The sequence below is a fragment of the Arachis duranensis genome, chromosome 3 (genome assembly GCF_000817695.3).
Source record: "Arachis duranensis cultivar V14167 chromosome 3, aradu.V14167.gnm2.J7QH, whole genome shotgun sequence".
NCBI classification, from domain to species: Eukaryota; Viridiplantae; Streptophyta; class Magnoliopsida; order Fabales; family Fabaceae; genus Arachis; species Arachis duranensis.
Genome location: NC_029774.3, coordinates 12,835,267 through 12,854,320, shown reverse-complemented (window position 1 = coordinate 12,854,320; position 19,054 = coordinate 12,835,267). Strand labels below are relative to the sequence as shown.

The window sequence follows — 19,054 nt, the reverse complement described above, 5'->3', positions numbered from 1 at the left end:
CCTAGGGAGAACGACCCGAGGTTTAAATACTTCGGTTTATAGATTTTAGGGGTTTGTACTTGTGACAAACAAATTTTTGTATGAAAGGATTATTGCTTGGTTTAGAAACTATACTTGCAACGAGAATTCATTTGTGAAATTCTAAACCACCAAAAATCCAATCGTCAGTTAGCCAAAAAGGAATCAAAACCGAGATTAATTCGTTGGGTGCTTTTGTTACAAGAATTTGATTTGGAGATCAAAGATAGGAGTGGTTCCCAAAATCTAGTGGCGGACCATTTAAGCCGCCTTGAACACACAAAGGGCGACACCACTCCCATCAATGACTCCTTTCCTTTAGATACCTTGCACGCAATCTCGGAAGTGGTTCCTTGGTATGCCCCAATAGCAAACTATTTGGTTTCACGCACTTTCCCTCCTAATCTCGACAAAAACAAAAAGGATAAGCTGAAAAGCGAATCCAAATACTATATTTGGGATGACCCTTATTTGTGGAGGTGTGGAGCGGACCAAATAGTGCGACGGTGCATACCCCAAACCGAATTCCAAGCAATCTTGGACGCTTGCCATGCTTCCGAAGGAGGTGGTCACTATGGGCCCCAAAGAACGGCAAGAAAGGTCCTTGATTGCGGATTTTGGTGGCCAACTCTTCTCAAAGATGCTTCTCTCTATTGCAAATCTTGTCCCCAATGTATTAGGTTTGGAGATATTTCCAAGAAGGACGAAATTCCCCAACAAAACATGCTTTTTTGTGAAATCTTTGACGTATGGGGAATCGACTTCATGGGACCATTTCCAAATTCAAAGGGCTTTCTCTACATCTTGCTAGCCGTCGATTATGTGTCAAAATGGGTGGAGGCAATTCCCACCCGAACGGATGACGCTAATGTTGTGTACTCTTTTGTGAGGAATAATATTATTTGCCGTTTTGGCGCCCCAAGAGCAATCATAAGTGACCAAGGATCACACTTTTGCAACAAAAAAATAGACGGCCTCATGAGAAAGTATGGCATCATCCACAAAGTCGCCACGACTTACCACCCTCAGACAAACGGCCAAGCCGAAGTCTCGAACCGGGAAATCAAGCATGTCTTAGAAAGGGTTGTGAAGCCGAATAGGAAAGATTGGAGCACTAAACTCTCCGATGCACTGTGGGCCTATCGAACGGCTTACAAGACACCGATCGGCATGAGCCCCTTCCGGCTTGTATATGGTAAAGCATGTCACTTACCGGTGGAGATTGAACACAAAGCCTATTGGGCCGTAAAGGAGTGTAATATGAGCTTGGGTGGGGCCGGACTAGAGAGAAAGCTTCAATTGGCGGAATTGGAATGTTTAAGACTAGAAGCTTATGACAACGCTAGGCTCTATAAGGAAAAGTTGAAAGCCATCCATGACAAGAACATTAGGAGAAGAGAGTTTCGACCCGGTGACCTAGTTCTTCTCTACAATTCAAGGTTGAGATTACTACCCGGAAAACTCAGATCAAGGTGGGATGGACCCTACCAAGTGGAGAAAGTAGAACCTTATGGGGTCTACCACTTGCGCCACCCAACAAGCCCGGACATCTTCAAGGTAAACGGGCACCGTCTCAAATTATATCATGGTGAGCAAAGAAAGAACTCCAAGGAATTTGAAGTGTTCCTCTTGAGGCATGCAACTCTTAAACAAGCACAATGAGCTATTGGAAGTCCAACTTAAGGACGTTAAACAAAAGTGCTAGGTGGGAGACACCCCACCATGGTAAGATCTTCCTTTGAACTTTGTACGTAGACACTTCACTTCATGTTTTTAGATAGATTTTAATGTCAATTCCCCGTTTTTCTTTTTTGTTGTTCAATTCATTGATGTCCACCAAGGAAATTGCCCTGCTATAGTGCTTAGGCAGCTGTGTGGAAGGGGGAAGTTATAATGTCAAAAGTGATGTAAACATATGCACAATTAGGAAAAGCAACCCCCTCGGCGCGTGCGCGCGTTTGGCGCGTACGCGTCCTTAAGGCACTCGACGGTCACCTATGCGGACGCGCACTGTGCGCGGACGCGTGGATTGCGAATAGCAACCCTCCATACATTCACCCGAGAGTTGCGCCCACACCAAGCCTGGACCATGCCTGAAGCACATGAATCTCGCGCGCACGCGCACATGGTGCGTCCGCGCCCTTGAGCGAAATCTGCCAATCGACGCGCAAGCGCGCTATGCGCGTCCGCGCCGATTCCCCTGCTGCACTCCTGGTACATACTCCAGAGAGTTAGGCCTCCCTCAGGCCTATACCAAGCCACAAGCCCAAAACCTCTGCCGCGTACGCGCACCTGGCGCGCACGCGTCCATACATTGCGAGCACAAGATGCGCGCGCGCCATAGCCGCGCACGCGCCATAGCCGCGCACGCGCCCCTTGATCCTGCACTCCTCTCTGAGCCATTTCATAGAGAGTTGAGCCCCCTCCATGCCCTTCTCATGCTTGGGGCACAACCGCGTTGACGCGTACGCGCACCGTGCGCGCGCGCGCCAAGGGTCCTGCAGCAATCTCTGGTACTGCGTCCAGAGAGTTGTGCCACCCCTATGCCTCCCTTGTGCCCCAGCCCAAGCGCATGGACGTGCCCGCGCAACGTGCGCGCGCGCGTCCCTTTCCACCTCGCCTCACTGCGCGAGCGCGCACTATGCGCGCACGCGCGGATGATCGGCGCCAATGCAAAAGGGGCACACTCACCCCTTCACTTTCACTTCACATTCTCTTCTCCCTCTCATACCTTCTACTACACACCCAACTTGCAAAAGGGGCACACTCCCCCTTTCACCCTCATCCCTCCATCCCCTCTTCTACACCACCTTCTACCACACACTACCTTCTCCACCACTCCCCATCAACCCACACCACAACTTCCTCTCCCATTCTCTTCATCATCTCACAAGGTACTATACTAAGCTACCATCTCTTGTGTTCTTATTTATTTAGTTTCACATTCTTTTAGTTAGCTTCTTTCTTCTTTTATTTTAGTTACTTCTTTAGGAGGCTTTTGTTCTTGTTTTCTTTTCCCTTTCCCTCCCTCAACTTCCCTCTCCATGGGCATTTGGGTCTCCATTTCACTTGCATTAGTAGATGAGTTGTGTTGCTTGTTTTTCTTACAATCACTGTGCACTATAATCATTAATAATGGATTGTGAATTACTACATTGCTTTCACCATCTTCTACTCACACACTTCACAAGGATGCACACCAAGTGTTCGATGAAAGGCCTACTTGACTTTTGAGCCCACTTTGACTAAATTGCCTCTCAACTTATCACTTAGGGCGCATCCCCATTTTATCCAATCCATGCACTCACATTTTTTCTTAACTTGCTTTCCAATTGTGGTCCTTAAGGGTATATGCTTCTCATGCTCCCTACTTGCATGCTTAAATTACCCTTACACCATACGAATATGATTTGCCTTGCTCTTCCCATGTTATCTTAGTTACATGTTGCAGCTGTCATGTGACAATGATACCCATATTCTACGGCATAACTTTTCTTTGCATAATCACATTTACTTTCACTTATTTGGGTTTGATTTTTTTTCTTCCCTTTCTTTGTTCTCACAGGATGGTCATCAAAAAGAACAAAGGGAAAGCTCCCAAGAAGCCAACTCCCAACAAAGCGCACCAGGACTTAACGGCCAAGCCACTCTTGAAGAAAACTAAGGGCCCCGTTGATGTTCTAGAGAAGGATTCGAACAAGTTCCCCAACCGCTACTGCGAACTTGTTTACTCAAGAATGATCGAGAGAAATTATCATCCGGAACCCCTCCTAGTCCTACCGGCTCACCTCCGTCCGATTGTGATGCCACACATTGAGCAGAGGCAATGGAAGTTCCTCTTGAGGAAACAAAAGGAGGCCAACCTCTCATGGGTAGTGGAATTCTACTCCAACTACCACTCCCCCATTCTCACATCAATATTTGTGCGCCGAAAGCAAGTGTCGGTCACAGTGGAAACCATCCAAGAAGTCCTTGGGATCGAACCATCAACAGATGCGTATGACGCCTACGAAGAAGTCTTGGCTACATGCGATGACCGTGCATTCGATTGGAGCGCGATCCTTCGCGTCATTGCTTTAACCGACGCATATTGGATTCGGGGAACTATCAAGCAAAGACCCAAGGGTTTAGATGTCCACCACCTCACTCAAGAAGCCACGGCTTGGGCCCAAATTCTAGCTCACTATTTGCTCCCAAGTACACATGGGTCATCCATCACCGCCGAGTTGGCCTTATTGATATGGTGCATCTTAACCGAGAAGCCGGTCAACATTTCGCATGTCATCCGCCAATCCATGGGGCGTATTCATGCCAAAGGCAATCTACCATTCCCCGCCTTGGTGACAGAATTAGTTGCAAAAGCCGGCGTCAACCGAGAGGCTAAAGATAGGAGAACCTCAATTCCGGTCGATGGTGATATAATTCCGACCAAGAGATGCCTCAAGCCTCCGGAAGCCGCCAAGGACATCAGACTACCCACACCAACTCGCAACACCACCACTTCATCTACATCACAAAAATCGACCGCCCAACGCCTTGAAGACCTTCACAAGAAATTGGACCGCTATGAGAGGCGCAACCAACGCCGTTATGCTCATGTGAAGAGACTTCTAAGCATTGTCACCCCACCTATGGAGGAACCCGATATCTCAACATCTACCGCAACTTCAAGCGGAGAAAGCGATGACAACGGAGATATGGGACACTCGGAGCCTAACCAACCACTGCGCCTAACCTATTCGATCAACCACTGCGCCTTACCTACAGCACGGAGGACCGTGCTAAGTTTTAAGTGTGGGGAGGTCGGCCGACCGATCTCCGTAGGTAACATCTGAATAAATCTGAACACATTAGGATAGGTTGCATGATTAGGTTTTAGTTGGCACCATTCACATGATAAGTTTACTTGGTTGGAACAATGAAATTCTTTCTTAGGAAACCAATACTTTGGGACAGCCGTGGGGCATTGCAATTTTTAAATGCCTTGATGCCAACAATTGCATGAAGAATTATATTTTGGAACATAGTTTTGAGCTAAGAGCACAAGCAAGTGAGTTTTGAGCCTAATGGTGTGGTTACATCTTATAACCACTTACTTCCCTTCTTGTGTGCATTATTCTCCTTCTATGATTGTAATCTTTGCTTTGTTTCATTCTTTATGTCCATTATTTTATGTATTCATGCATTTATATGATTGAGGCCATCATTTCATTAGCTCACTTACCCAAATAGCCTACCTTTTATCTTCCATTGTTAACCAATTTGAGCCTACGATTAACCCACTTGTTCTTTAATTTAGCACATTACAAGCCTTAAAGTGAAAAACAATAAATATCCTTATTTGGATCTTTGATTAGTTTAGGCTAGTGTGTGTGAGTGTCATTCAAGTGTGGGAACCTTGGGACATTGGGTGAATAAAAGGGTAGTTTTGTATTATTATTGGAAATTTTGGGAATTGGGTACGTACTCATGCATTAATCAAATGTAAAACCTTATGCATTGAGGCTCTTGTACATAGAAAAAAAAATGAGAAAAACAAAAGAAAAAAAAAAGAAAAGAAAAATAATATGAAAAAGAAAAAAAAAGGAAAAAATAGAAAAAGAAAGAAAAAGAGGAAAAAGAAAAGCAATAAAGGGGACAAAATGCCCCAAAGTAAAGTTCGAATAAAATCAATGCATAAGTATTGTGAAATGGATGGGAAATACATGAGTATGTGAAAAAGTGAGAAATGGGTAGTTAGATTAGTACTTAATTGAATAGGTCATTATATAGGTTAGGTGGAAAAGTTTAAGCTAATCAAAGATGCAAATCCTAAAGTCCACTAGCCATATATGATCCTACCTTGACCCTAGCCCCATTACAACCTAAGGAGAAGACCTCATGATAGATGTATGCATGCATGAGATACATGTTGATTGTTAGAAGAAGAACAAATCTTAGAAAGCAAGATCAGGGGAGAATTGAGAGAATCAACCCTAAACACTTGAGCGATCAGAGCGCAAATACTTCCGGTGAGGGTTCGATGCTCAATTCTTTGATTCCCGGCTCTCGCGAGCATTCCTCATGCAAGATTGCGTATATTGCATTTGATACTTAGGAATTGGCAAGTCCTATGCATTGACCACCATCGTGTCCCATGTGCTCACATATGTCATAAGGAAGCTGATTTGTTCCCAACCAAGTAGATAACAGCATTAGTCGTAGTTGCATGCATATAAGTAGGTTGCATTTCGTGAGTCCTATACGTTTGTAACCCCTCGGTCTTCTGTGTTTCTTTGCATTTTCCTAAGCATGAGGACATTCTAGAATCTAAGTGTGGGGAGGTTGACAAACCCCATTTTGAGGGTTTATCTTGTGCTAATTTCAAAGGGTTTATCAATGATTTCACACACTTTTCTGCATGAAAATACATGGATTTGCATTCCTTTCCTAGTTTTGTTTCATGAATGAAAACATGCTTGTTTTGCATTAAAAGAGATACATCTCTAATCCTCTCTCGATGCCATTCGATGCCGTGAATTGTGCGCTAAGTGGTTTCAGGATATAGAGTAGGAACGGACATCGTGACTCAGGCGTGGAGTTGGTTAGAGGTCCTAACTTTTGAGGAGTGCTTTGGCGGGAAAAGGCTTAAGAGGACCAAGGGGGCAAGGGTTGAAGACACTAAGTTCATTTTTTGCTAGTTTTTGGAGTTTTTTTAGTTAGTTACATTTTTAGAGAGAGAAACTCCAACTTCTCTCTAGGATTCATCAACTTCTCTCAAGTTCTTACTAGGGTTCTTCTTCATCAAAATTCTGGATTTTTACCCATTCCTTGGTGAGATCCATTGCAACTTTCATTTCACTTTGTTCATGTAATAGGTTTTCTCTTCCAATTTCAAGTTGTAGTTGTAATTGCTAAAATTCCTTGGATCTAGGATTCAACTCTATGATTTTTGGATTTCATTGATATTTTGAGATTTTGATCCTCATTGTTGCTCCTTGATACTTGTTGTTAATTCCTTGTATTGCAATAGCTTTAATTCTACTTTTCTCTTCATTTTACTATGACCTTCCTTCTTGCTCATTACATGTTTGATAAAATGTCAACACTAGCTATGGAGTAGAATTTTTACACTTGGCATAGGGTTTGGTCATTGGAATAAATTGAATAATTGTGTCAATGGTTGATTTGGAGTTAGAGATTGCCAATTGACTTGGAGTGCACTAAAACTAGATTCCCATGAGGTGAAGCTAGAACTTGTGACTCAAGTTGATTGTTTTCCTTTGATTTTCCTCTACACTTGGGGGATAACTAATTGGAGCAAGACCTAATTGTTGTCAACATTGATTGGACTATGATGATAAGATTTTCAATGCCAACCCTAAGTCAAGTCCTTTTGAAAATTGATTGTTTGTTTCTCATTACTTTGCTAAGACCTTCAAAGAACTCAAACAAAGCTTACTAAATCAATAAGAGGTACACTTTGGCAATTCCAAGGGAGAACGACTCGGGAGATTAATACTCTCGGATATAGATTGTAGATTTGTTTGATGATGGATTTTGCGTTGGTTTAGACTATACTACGATTGATCACTTGATAAATTCTATACCATCAAAAAATTCATTTGTCAGGCCACATTAACACCATCCTCCTTTTGGGCCTCAAAATCGACCTGGCTGCTTGCTTTATGGGCCTCTTTTTTATTATGGGCCTCACCCCTACCATGGGCCTCCATCAATTGTACCTAACCCACTATTTCAGCATCATCATTATCCACAACATCTATAAGTCTTTTTTCTTGAAGTCTTCTTTGGTGTTGGGTTCTTCTTAGCATAACTCTTCAGTTTCATTTTTATTAGAGTAATATTCTCTTCAAAAATAACAGAATTATTTACAGGATGCTCTGTATATAAATGAATTCTGTTACTGTTCTTCACAGCAACCTCATACAGCTTAACAATTTTAGTCCATTATCAAGCTTCTTACCAGGTTCTAGTCAATAAAAATCAGTAATAAATGTATACCCAATGTCTTTCAGTAAATCATTTATGAAAAATTTGCTGAGAGTATCCACATTAACCCTCTCAATTTCTATTACTTTCTCATCAACATACATAAACTTCCCACATGGACCTCGCTCAAATCTCCCCCTATGATTAATACATAGTGTAATATGGACAATGGCCATCCCTGTAAACAATACAGTATAATCTAAGGTACCATCTCATGTAATTACAAATAACAACATAGAAATTGAAAATCTAACCCTAACCCAAAATTTTGAAAAAATTTTCAAGCCTATAGAAGATAATTAGAATATTCAATAATTTCTCAAAAACATTCTAAGATAGAAAAGCTAGTAACCACATATTTCTGTTCTTCGTAAAGCAACGATGATAGGCTATAAATAGTGAATGACAAGATGTTTATAATGATGATGGGCTATGAGTAGTGCGGATGGCGAGATGGTTTCAACGACGGTGGATAGTGGACAGCAAGATGCTGACGATGGTAGCCTACAAGTAGTGAAGCAGTGACTTGATTAAACTGAAAAATGTCTCTGTCGCGAAATGGAGGTGCTCTGGTCTTCTTCTTCGATTTAGGATGGCAGTGGCGACGGCAATAGAGCTCTGCTAGGGCACGGAAGGAGGTGTAAGGTTTTTTTTATATTTCTTAACAAAAAAATTGAGTTACACGTAGATAAGTTTGGAGAGGTTTTATTATCTCGTAGGTTCGGATATTAACAAACCAAGTGTGTAACCAACGATTCATTACTTTTGGCACACAAAAGTAGGTGAATTTTCTTTTACCACGGGCACATTTGTCAACATATATATCTTTTATTTATGAATAAAAATGATCATTTGTCAAAAATTTATTTTTATAATGATAATTAAAAAAGATTATATCAAAATATCATCTTTCAATTTTTTTAAAATATATATTTAATATCTAATTTTTTTATCATATTTTTAATTTTTTTAAAATTTTATTTGTCATTAATATTTTTTAATATTATTTTTATAAGAACTTTTAAATACTATCCTAGTAGTTTAAATAGCTTACCATTTATAGTCACAAAAAAAAGGTATTTGCTACGGTACGATGATAAATCCATACGTATCGATACGTTTAAAATATAGACAAATAACAATAAGACATGTGAAATTTATTTTACACATCAGCATTTAATTTTTTTTAAATATATAATATATCACCACTTTTATTAAAATATCCTTTTAATTAAATAAAAATAAAAAACATTTATTTATTTAATTTTATAAAAAACATAAACATCATTTTTTATTTGATTAGACAAAAATACCCTTTTAATACCCCAATATTCAACAGCTTCTCCCCAAATCAAAAAAGGAAGTTGAAACAGTAAACCTAGCTTTCCACCACCGCCACAAGGACTGCCGCCGTCCGTCGCTCTCAGGCACTACCATCGTCGTCTGGTCGTCTGTGCTTCTTCCTCCTTCAAGAATCGCAGCTTCTTCTTCCTCGAGCTCGGTGCGTCAGTTCCTGGTATTCATCTGCTCCATCGTGCTCCTGTCGCTGTCCGTCGGGCGCTCAGTCACCATCGTCTTCGTCTGGTCGTCGCAGATTCTTCCAACCCACCACCGTCTTCTAAGTTGTGTTCGTCGCCTGGCCTCTGTCTCCGTCACGATTCTGCCCCCCTCTTCTCAGACTGCTCAGAAGAAAAACCCATCTCCATTCCAGTTTCCTTCCTTCGAGTTCAGAGAGCAGAAGCTTAACCAAGAAAAAAACCTTAGACTTCGACGGTCAGTTCACTGCTAACTTCTTTTGCGTTTTTTATTTTTGCCATGTTCAATGATTATTTGATTACTGAATATTTGAATGTTTTGTGTTTTAATTTTTTATTGAACGATTATTTGATTACTGATGAAGAGTGAAACAAATTGTGTTGTTCCTTATTCAGAGCTTGGATAGGCTTGTGCTTTGCTTGGGTTGTTTTTGGATCCGGTATAAGAAGATCAAGAATGTTGCTGCTGAAGATTATGGTGATTTGGATCTTGAATCTGGGGAGAAGAAAGGGTTCTTTCCTATGGTGTTAGTCCAGATCCCCATGTGCAATGAGAGAGATGTAAGATAGAGATACAATGATGATTTGATTGATTTCTCTGTTTGGATTAGTCTATTTGTGGGTTCAACTTGCTTTGAAAAATTAGCCAATTTGTGTTCCTAGGATGGAATTTCAAGTTTTAGTTGTAAGTTTGGATTAATTGAATGGTATATATTTGTAAAGCCTTAAAGCTTTGGATCAAGAAGTGATGCTTGACTTGTTTTGTCATTTATTGCTTAACTTGTTAATTTGGATTTCTTCCAATTTGGACTCCACCTAACTACTTGAAACCAACATAATCTACCTCCAAACCTAATAATGTGGTTTGTTGATCCAATCAAGTTGATTGTGTTCTTTAGGTTTATCAGCAATCGATTGGTGCTGTTTGCAATTTGGATTGGCCCAAGTCCAAGTTGCTAATTCAAGTTCTAGACGATTCAGATGATCCAATAACACAGTCTTTGATCAGTGATGAGGTGAAGAAATGGCAACAAGAGGGTGCCAACATTGTGTATCGACATAGGGTGATCAGAGAGGGTTACAAGGCAGGTAACTTGAAATCTGCCATGAGTTGTAGCTATGTGAAAGACTACGAGTTTGTTGCAATTTTCGATGCTGATTTTCAGCCTACTGCTGATTTCCTTAAAAGAACAGTTCCTCATTTTAAGGTGATTCATTATTTCATTAAATTCAATGCCCTTACTAGAAATTTAGCATCTATTGTTGGATGGATGTTTCTGCTATAGTCAACTGAATTTATTTGGTTTGATACTATGCAGGATAACGACGAATTGGGATTAGTTCAAACGAGATGGTCTTTTGTGAACAAGGATGAGAACCTTTTAACACGTTTACAGAACATTAATTTGGCTTTCCATTTCGAGGTTGAGCAGCAAGTAAATGGGATCTTTCTTAATTTCTTTGGGTTCAATGGCACCGCCGGAGTGTGGAGAATTAAGGCCTTGGAGGATGCCGGTGGTTGGTTGGAGAGGACCACTGTTGAGAACATGGACATTGCCGTTCGAGCACATCTTCATGGCTGAAAATTCATCTGCCTCAATGATGTTGAGGTTTGCCCCACTACTCTAATTTTCTACCAAACTATTAAATTATTAGATTAAACTAGGTATTTAATCCCTCTAAGACATGCTTAGTCCTCCTTAAATAGTTAAATATATACATCGACATTGCTTTAGTCTCTAAAAAATACATGTGACATCAATAAACCGATGTCATGAATCTTTCAGGGATCAAATTGATCTTGCATGTATCTTACATTTTGATTCATGTGAGTCACCCGTTGAATGGAAATGCTGTTGTTGCTTTCAGAATGATCAGCTTGGGTGCCCTCTATGTCACGGTGAGAATCCATGCTTCTGTTGCTGTCAAAATTGGAGAAAATAACATCAACTTGATGCTTAAAGTTCCTCTTTTGACACCGGATCTTGTGAAGCCTTCATTTCATTGCTGTAAGGTACAAACTTTTTGCTTAGGGGTGGAACTTAGGGACAATGATTCTGATGATTGCTTGTGTTGTCTTCTTTTATTTTTGGACTCTGATGATTGGTTTGTAGGTGAACGCTTCTCAAAACCAAACTTATTTTGTACTCTTGGGCTTCTAGTCTCTGCTGTATGGCTGGTGTTATTGGTGTCCTCTCCATTGATGACCTGAGGGACTTTTGAGGCTTGCATTAATTTTGAAATTTTCTTCATGTTACTCTTATCTGCAGAATGGAGGCGTTGACTAAAAGGATTTGTTGAACTGGATCCTTTTGCTGTTTGACTTTCAATATTGTCAAGCAATCTTCCATCTTTGGGATCATTGGTAGAAAACTTGATGCGGCCTGATTTGCCATTAGTCATTTCTTTGGTAGCGGCATTGGATTTCCTTGAGATTTGTGCTGGCTTCATGATGATAATTGGAAACTTTCTACCCCGGGGTGAACCTGAAATATCATCAGTGACAAATGTTGGGTTAGTCTGTTGTCTTGGGGTCTGTAGTTCCGAGCTTTCACTCAGACCTCTGTCAGAAGGGTAATTTGTTTCCTATTCTCTTGTAATATCTAGTGAATCTTTGTATCTCTGCATTGCTTCCAGATTCTGCTTAAGGGCTCTGAAATCCTTTCCTGAATTTTTAAATTGAAGATCTGCAATCCTTTTCTATATTTCACCATATACAGAGTGGGAGGGTTTTGAAGCTGTTGTCAAAGTCTCACTTTCCTTGGAAACTTGTAAATCAGGATCTTGGCTTGCATCAGGTTGCCTCCATGGGATATAGTGGAAATTGTGAATTTCCGATTAAGGCGTGGTCCCTTCTAGAAGTCCCCAAGCACTGGTTTCTTGTTATGGGGGAAACTGGACTCTGGTGTTGGTTAAAATCTCTCCGGTTATGGCAATGCCGTTGCTATTTCTGGTCTTAGCAGTGAGAATCCAGGTGTTATCACAGTTGCAAATGCTGTTTTTGGATCCACTCCACCTATTTCTCCTGAAGTTTTGAGTAAGGCTTTTCAAGTGGATAAAAAAGTAATTAACTATCTTGAAAAACAGTTCTAATACGATAATAACTAATTTGATAAAGTGAAGCATCATTATTTCATTCTATTTGTACGATATATTGCTTTGGTTCTGGCAATTCATATATGATAATAAATAACAAATTTGTTGTATTTGATTCAACTTTTGGTTCATTTGAGTTTTAGTGAAAAGTTATTAGTCCTCCCCTTTCTTTATATCTTGTTAATGTTCTAGTTAATTAATCAAGAGCATTGCAAAGCCAAAACACAATAAATTACTCATCCATGATTTCTATCAAAATAGATATGTTCGTGATTGCTATAACAGAATTACACTCAGATTCCTCAACATAGCAAGTACAAGATCGGTCTACTTTTTCTTGATTTTCTTATATACATTCTCGTCTAACACCTATATATATCTATCTATCTATCTGTCATAAGGATATTCAAGATCATTTTCGGTGACCTTGAAATGTTGGGGACGTTGACCAGAGCAATGTAGATTCCACATTTTAAGCAAGAAAAATGCCTTGTTATTTGCTAACTATTATGTGCTTTAAGGGAAGGTTTATCGTTGAGGAAATTGCAAGTCTTTTCTTTTTGTTCAACTTTGTTTACTTGCTTTTAATTAAATAAAGTAAACACACAACATCGAATGCAAATTGGTCAATGTCTTAACAATAATAAAATGTAAGTAAAGCCAGGTCATAGTTATTGTTCCTCTCCCATAATAGAACCAAGGCCTCCTACTCCTTGTTCAGGAAGCTTAATTTCAACATTACCCATAATAGAACCATCAACCGACAGCTCCACCAAAGTCACTGCCACCTGCAACCACATTCCAATTCATCAATTGAATAATCTCCTAGTTTTCAAAAGAGGATGGAATATTCATAAGCAACTAGATAAGTTTGTGTATTCACATACCATGACCTCATCAACGGGTTGGTGGTTTCTTTCACAGACTTGAACCTACAAAAGTAACAAGTCACATCTTATCTTTTGGATTGAAGGTCAATACCAGAGCTTAAAAGTAATCACAGATTGTGAGAACCTATATACTGTTAGCAGGTGGAAGGAAAATCATGATAAAGAGAGACAACCAGGGTTGCAAAAAACAAATGACCTAACCAGGGCCTAATCTTCCCTCCTATAAAAGTTATCATATTTTTTATAATGGTTTGACTTAAAAAAAGAACTCAAACATCGAACTTCCAAAAAAATATATATATTTAAAAAAAAAACTGAGTTTGAGATGTAAAGAGAAAGCCGCAAAAATACACTTTCCAAATAACTAATTGTGGTTATATATGATCAATGTGGCTTTACAAATTATTCATTAACAAAAAATTTTAGTACACACTTTGCTATAAAGTAAATGAAGGCCTAAAAGAGGAATAACCTTGATGCCTGAGATGGATTTGATTATTTCCATTGAAGGGGTCTTCACCCAATTGCTTTTTTCAATATTGGCTCATCCTCATCAATCATGTGATATGTTTTTGTCAAAATAGTATTTGTGAAATAAGGATTAGTAGCGAAATAAAACTCAAACTTGAATCCTTTTGGGTTGTCTATCCTGCTCCACTTGATATCTTTGAGAAACTTGAGAGCACCTTCATCATGCTCTGAAATCTATTTCACAAAGACTTAAAATTAGCTTGGTTGCAAGACATAAAATAAACATTTAAAAGAAAAAAAGGAGTTACTATTGAATAGAACCAACTAACCTCTTAAGCTAACACTAAGACTTGGTTGCAAGACATAAAATAAACATTTAAAAAAAAGGAGTTACTATTGATAGCACCAACTAACCTCGTCAGCTAACACTTCATTGTTTTTCATTGCATTGAGCCAAAAAGCAGGTACTCCTTTTTCTACAAAACCAAATCAAAGTGTTATTAGTGAATGAATTGAAATGCTATTTAAGAAAAAGGTGTGATCTTGTAATTAGTACCTTCGTCCTCTTCAGCACCTGCAGTTTTCTTCTCTGCTATTCCTTCAACTTCAGTGACACCATTAACTATCTCAAAGCGCTGCATCCATTAAGAAATGGTTGAGGGATACAGATTCTTTTTCCTTTTTTTGGTAAAAGGATTACATAAAATAGAATGTAATCACATAAAACGGCTCCACAGATCACAGTGTATTAAGACCCCCATGTTCCTATCAAAATGTGAAACAAATGAACATTCTTGCTCTTGGTCCAATCATAAGACTGGCTGTATTTTCCTTTTGTCAGTTGGGGGTTTAGCTTGTTTGCTTTTATTTGATCCAAATACCCGAATGGGGTATATGTTCAGTTTACAATTTTTTATTTTAATTCATTCAGGGAAAACAAGCTATCGGTTGAAGTATATCATGCAAAAACAAACTGAAATCATAAAGCAATGTACAATATAAAAACTGAAGAGATAAATATAATAGGGGGTGTTTGAGCAAGACAACAACAAATTGTAAGCCCGGTCATATGAATACTGTAACATACACAAGTAGTGCATAGAAAACATAATAGGAGGTGTTTGAGCAAGCCTGCAACAAATTCAAGATTCGATGATAATCAGTAACAAATTCAACTCTGATGATTTTTAGAAAAGACAAAAAAAATTAAACTCGGTGATTATTCAGCAAGACAGCAACAAATTCAAGATTCAATCGCTAACAAATTAATTGATTACCAATTCAACATCATCTCAAAATACAGGGAGAAGGGAATCTGGAAAAGGGAGCATAGGGGAAGTGATGATGCATGGTCTTACCAAGGGCGACTGGGTGACGAAGAGGACCCGACCCCAGAAGAGGACGAGCAACGAAGCAAGTGACGACCCTACGACTGTCCACGATCCACGGCGACTCGCGACGGCGAGTACTTAAACCAGAAGACGACGAGCGACGACGATCCGACGAGTGCTTCTGTCGCCGACGAGGAGGAGCCCAGGGAAGGCCGCGAGACGTTGAAATGCTGGCGACGATAGGAGAGGAGCAACGAGACGCCGGTGAGTGTGACTGTGTGAACGAGTAGAGACTCTAGTGAGACCGAGAGAGACTCTAGTGGCAGTGAGAGAGGAGAAAGTTTGAGTCTCAGAATTGGGAATGAGAGAGAAGCTCGTTGAGAGTGTGCTGGTGAAAAATCCAGAAAGATGAAGACATGACTGTTCTTTTTTTTTTTCTCAATTTTTCAGATGATTTTTGTTTTGTATGAACAATTAGAGATGAGGTTGTGTGAGAACCCAGTAAACAAAGAACAGAGTGATTTTGTTTAATACTTTTTAAATTTATTTTTTTTTTGGTATGAATAATTGATTAGGGTTTATGAAGAGATAAATAATTTTGTTAAATATATTTTTGTTTTTGTTTTTTAGATTATTTAAATTTTAAAATTAAATAATTTAATTAATCTAAAAGAGTAATTTTTGTTTAATATATATAAAAAGGGTATTTAAGTTTTTTTATAAAATTAAATAAATAAATGTTTTTTATTTTTATTTAATTAAAATAGTATTTTAGTAAAAGTAGTGATATAATATATATTTAAAAAGGAAAAAATTAAATGCTGACGTGAAAAATAAATTTCACGTAATTTGTTACTATTTGTCCATATTTTAAATGTATTGTTACGTATGAATTTATCATCGTACCGTAGCAATCACAAGAAAAAATAGCTTACCATTTATGAAAGTTATTAATAAAGATATATGTGTATTCGTCTTTTCGGATGAAGCCAACGCAATAAATTCTTTTTTCTATTTCCTCTGCTTGAAACTAATTTGACATTACTGTTCTCTTACTCACAAGAACATCTTCGTATTTTTCCCACCTTCATTGCGAATATATGAATCTTCTTCCAAGCTAACAACTTTTTTTTTTTTCTTGGTGACGTCTTCTTGCTCTTCTTCTTCCTGCACCTTCATGATTCATGAATTCAATCAAACTCACGCGCAAACTCAAGCCACCACCATCACCACCATGCAACACAACCACATTCACTACTTTCACCCATTCCCCACAACACCCTCCTCCTCCTCTCGCAACCCACACTTTCCCTCTCTCTTCTCTCGAATGCGGAACCTTGCTTCAGTTCCTCGCCAACTCCAAGTCCCTCTCACAGGCCAAACAGCTTCACTGCCACGTCATCAGTTGCGGCACCCTCCTCAACAACACCTACCTCGGAACAAAGCTCGCAGCTTGCTACGCTTCATGTGCCCAAATGAGAGAAGCACACCACCTGTTCGACGAAATTTCGCTTAAGAACTCCTTTTTGTGGAACTCAATGATAAGGGGTTACGCTTGTAACGGTTTTCCGTGGAGGTCCCTTTTTATGTACCGTGAGATGTTCAGTTTCGGTGTCGAGGCTGATAATTTCACGTACCCTTTTGTTCTCAAGGCGTGTGGTGATCTTTTGCTTGGTGAGATGGGTAGAAAGGTTCATGCTTTGGTTATGGTTAGTGGATTGGGGTCTGATATTTATGTTGCGAATTCGCTGATGTCAATGTATTTTAAGCTTGGGGAAATTGGGATCGCGAGTTTCGTGTTTGATGAAATGCCTCAGAGGGATTTGAGTTCGTGGAATACTTTGATGTCAGGGTATGTGAAGAACGGTGAGGCAAGGGTTGCTTTGGGGGTTTATGATTGCATGAGAAAGGCTGGTGTTGATGGAGATGGGACTACTTTGCTTTCACTCCTTTGTGCTTGCATGGTTACATTGTGAGGAATGGTGGTACACTGTGTAATGAGTTTTTGATGAATTCTCTTATTGACATGTACTGCAATTGTGATTCAGTGTCTGCTGCTAGGAAAGTATTCGAAGGATTGACAGTGAAGGATACCGTGTCTTGGAATTCTTTGATTTCCGGTTATGAGCGACATGGAGACCCTTTTGAAGTTTTGGAGCTTTTCAGTCAGATGTTTATAGGAGGTGTGATTCCTGATGAGGTGACTATTATTTCTATACTTGGGGCTTGTAATCAAACCTCCGCCTTGCAATTGGGTTCATCGGTTCACTCATATATTGTCAAAAAGGGTTTTGGTGTAAATACTGCTGTGGGAACTGCCCTTGTTAGCATGTATGCTAACTGTGGAAGTTTACTTCGTGCACGTCAAGCATTCGACGAGATGCCAGAAAAAAATTTGGCTTCATGGACAGTTATGGTTACCGCATTTGGAACTCATGGGAGGGGAAGAGAGGCTATCTCCCTCTTTTATGACATGTTAGGTCAACATATTATTCCAGATGAAGGCATGTTTACTTCAGTTTTATCGGCCTGCAGTCATTCTGGCTTAGTCGATGAGGGTAAAGAAATATTCTATAAAGTGATGAGAGACTACAATATGGAGCCTGGGCACACTCAATATTCCTGTTTGATTGATCTACTTGGCAGAGCAGGGAACTTAGATGAAGCATATATAGTTATAAACGACATGAGATTGAAACCCAACGAGGATATATGGACTTCTCTCCTTTCAGCTTGTAGATTACACCGAAACCTCAAGTTAGCTGAGATTGCAGCTGAGAAACTTTTTGAATTGAATCCAAATGAAGTAAGCGGCTACGTTTGTCTTGCTAACATATATGCTGCCGAGAGACGGTGGGAGGATGTTGAAAAGGTGAGGGAATTGGTGAAGAAAAGGAGATTGAGCAAGCCACCTAGTTACAGTTTTGTTGAGTTAAATAATATGGTTCATCAATTTTTTGTTGGAGATAAATTGCACCAAAAATCAGATGAAATTTTTGCCAAATTGAAAGAACTGAATGAGCAGCTTAAAAAAATTGGGTACAAGGCTGAAACTAGTTTTGTTCTCTATGATGTGGAGGAAGAAGTAAAGGAGAGGATGCTCTGGGATCATAGTGAGCGGTTGGCTCTTGCTTTTGCTCTTATTAACACTAATCCGGGAGTCACAATCAGAATAACCAAGAATCTTCGTGTGTGCGGTGATTGCCACACAGTGATGAAGATGATTTCTAAGCTCACAGGTCGCGAGATTATTATGCGAGATATCACTAGGTTTCACCATTTTAGAGATGGAAGGTGTTCATGTGGTGACTACTGGTGAGTTTATGAAGTTTTTCAGAAGTAGCACATTCAAAATAATGAAAACGGACATGCATTTTTGGATGGAAGTTGATAACAGACTAACAGAGACACATTGTTTCCAAATATAGCAAATTGCGGACTTTTCACTTTTAGCCCTACTTGTGCAGTCACTCAAGGGATTTTGGATTGTCACATTTTGGTGTCACCATTGCAGAAGCAGCATGACTATAATCCGAATAGTTTTATTTTCATCTGATTCTTAAATGGATTGTTCACATCTTGATTCTTGGGAATCAACCATCACTACATATATCACTTTCTGATGGGAATATTAGTATTGGTTTGATAACTGAAGAAGATCTTCAAGGTCAATGTATATTTCATTATGATCACTTGAATGCAATTATCAAACGAATGACCT

General features: G+C 39.4%; 3 protein-coding genes and 1 pseudogene across 7 annotated transcripts; 2 read left to right on the top strand and 2 right to left on the bottom strand.

Annotated features, from left to right (window-relative positions):
* The first annotated feature begins 9,386 nt into the window (after positions 1–9,386).
* Positions 9,387–12,709, top strand: LOC107477686 (probable xyloglucan glycosyltransferase 9). Of its 5 annotated transcripts, none has more exons than XR_008006969.1 (6): positions 9,387–9,783; positions 9,942–10,106; positions 10,445–10,753; positions 10,865–11,155; positions 11,415–11,559; positions 11,816–12,709. XR_008006969.1 is itself a non-coding variant. In XM_052258830.1 (5 exons), exons 2-4 carry the CDS (start codon positions 10,068–10,070, stop codon positions 11,126–11,128), a joined length of 612 nt encoding a protein of 203 aa, XP_052114790.1. In that variant the 5' UTR covers positions 9,387–9,783; positions 9,942–10,067; the 3' UTR covers positions 11,129–11,155; positions 11,415–12,709. The 5 variants fall into 5 exon arrangements, 2 of the variants coding, with proteins under 2 accessions (XP_052114790.1, XP_052114791.1); XR_008006967.1 differs by having other exon boundaries at positions 11,660–12,709; XR_008006968.1 differs by having other exon boundaries at positions 11,415–12,119; positions 12,266–12,709.
* Positions 12,710–13,252: 543 nt separating this feature from the next.
* LOC107477663 (nucleosome assembly protein 1;3-like) lies at positions 13,253–16,424 on the bottom strand. Its single transcript, XM_052258153.1, has 8 exons — positions 16,419–16,424; positions 15,361–15,628; positions 15,090–15,133; positions 14,559–14,637; positions 14,417–14,478; positions 14,004–14,236; positions 13,529–13,573; positions 13,253–13,429 (listed from the first exon to the last, which is right to left on the bottom strand). Exons 1-6 carry the CDS (start codon positions 16,422–16,424, stop codon positions 14,048–14,050), a joined length of 648 nt encoding a protein of 215 aa, XP_052114113.1. The 3' UTR covers positions 13,253–13,429; positions 13,529–13,573; positions 14,004–14,047.
* On the bottom strand, positions 14,711–14,821 carry LOC127745977 (uncharacterized; annotated as a pseudogene).
* A 93-nt stretch (positions 16,425–16,517) lies between the features above and the next one.
* On the top strand, positions 16,518–18,951 carry LOC107477685 (pentatricopeptide repeat-containing protein At5g66520-like). The gene is made up of 3 exons (XM_052258151.1): positions 16,518–17,185; positions 17,260–18,648; positions 18,801–18,951. Exons 1-3 carry the CDS (start codon positions 16,518–16,520, stop codon positions 18,856–18,858), a joined length of 2,115 nt encoding a protein of 704 aa, XP_052114111.1. The 3' UTR covers positions 18,859–18,951.
* Positions 18,952–19,054: the final 103 nt, after the last annotated feature.

Excerpts from the sequence above, each read along its gene's own strand:
- LOC107477686 (XM_052258830.1), top strand. The coding sequence starts at position 10,068 with ATGGTGTTAGTCCAGATCCCCATGTGCAATGAGAGAGAT. Across the intron at positions 10,107-10,444 it reads CCATGTGCAATGAGAGAGAT|GTTTATCAGCAATCGATTGG; the intron begins GTAAGATAGAGA and ends TGTGTTCTTTAG. Across the intron at positions 10,754-10,864 it reads GAACAGTTCCTCATTTTAAG|GATAACGACGAATTGGGATT; the intron begins GTGATTCATTAT and ends GATACTATGCAG.
- LOC107477663 (XM_052258153.1), bottom strand. Across the intron at positions 15,134-15,360 it reads TCGTCACCCAGTCGCCCTTG|GCTTGCTCAAACACCTCCTA; the intron begins GTAAGACCATGC and ends AATTTGTTGCAG. Across the intron at positions 14,479-14,558 it reads AGGTGCTGAAGAGGACGAAG|AAAAAGGAGTACCTGCTTTT; the intron begins GTACTAATTACA and ends TTGGTTTTGTAG.
- LOC107477685 (XM_052258151.1), top strand. The coding sequence starts at position 16,518 with ATGAATTCAATCAAACTCACGCGCAAACTCAAGCCACCACCATCACCA. Across the intron at positions 17,186-17,259 it reads TGGAATACTTTGATGTCAGG|ATGGGACTACTTTGCTTTCA; the intron begins GTATGTGAAGAA and ends GTGTTGATGGAG. Across the intron at positions 18,649-18,800 it reads TGTTCATGTGGTGACTACTG|TCACTCAAGGGATTTTGGAT; the intron begins GTGAGTTTATGA and ends CTACTTGTGCAG.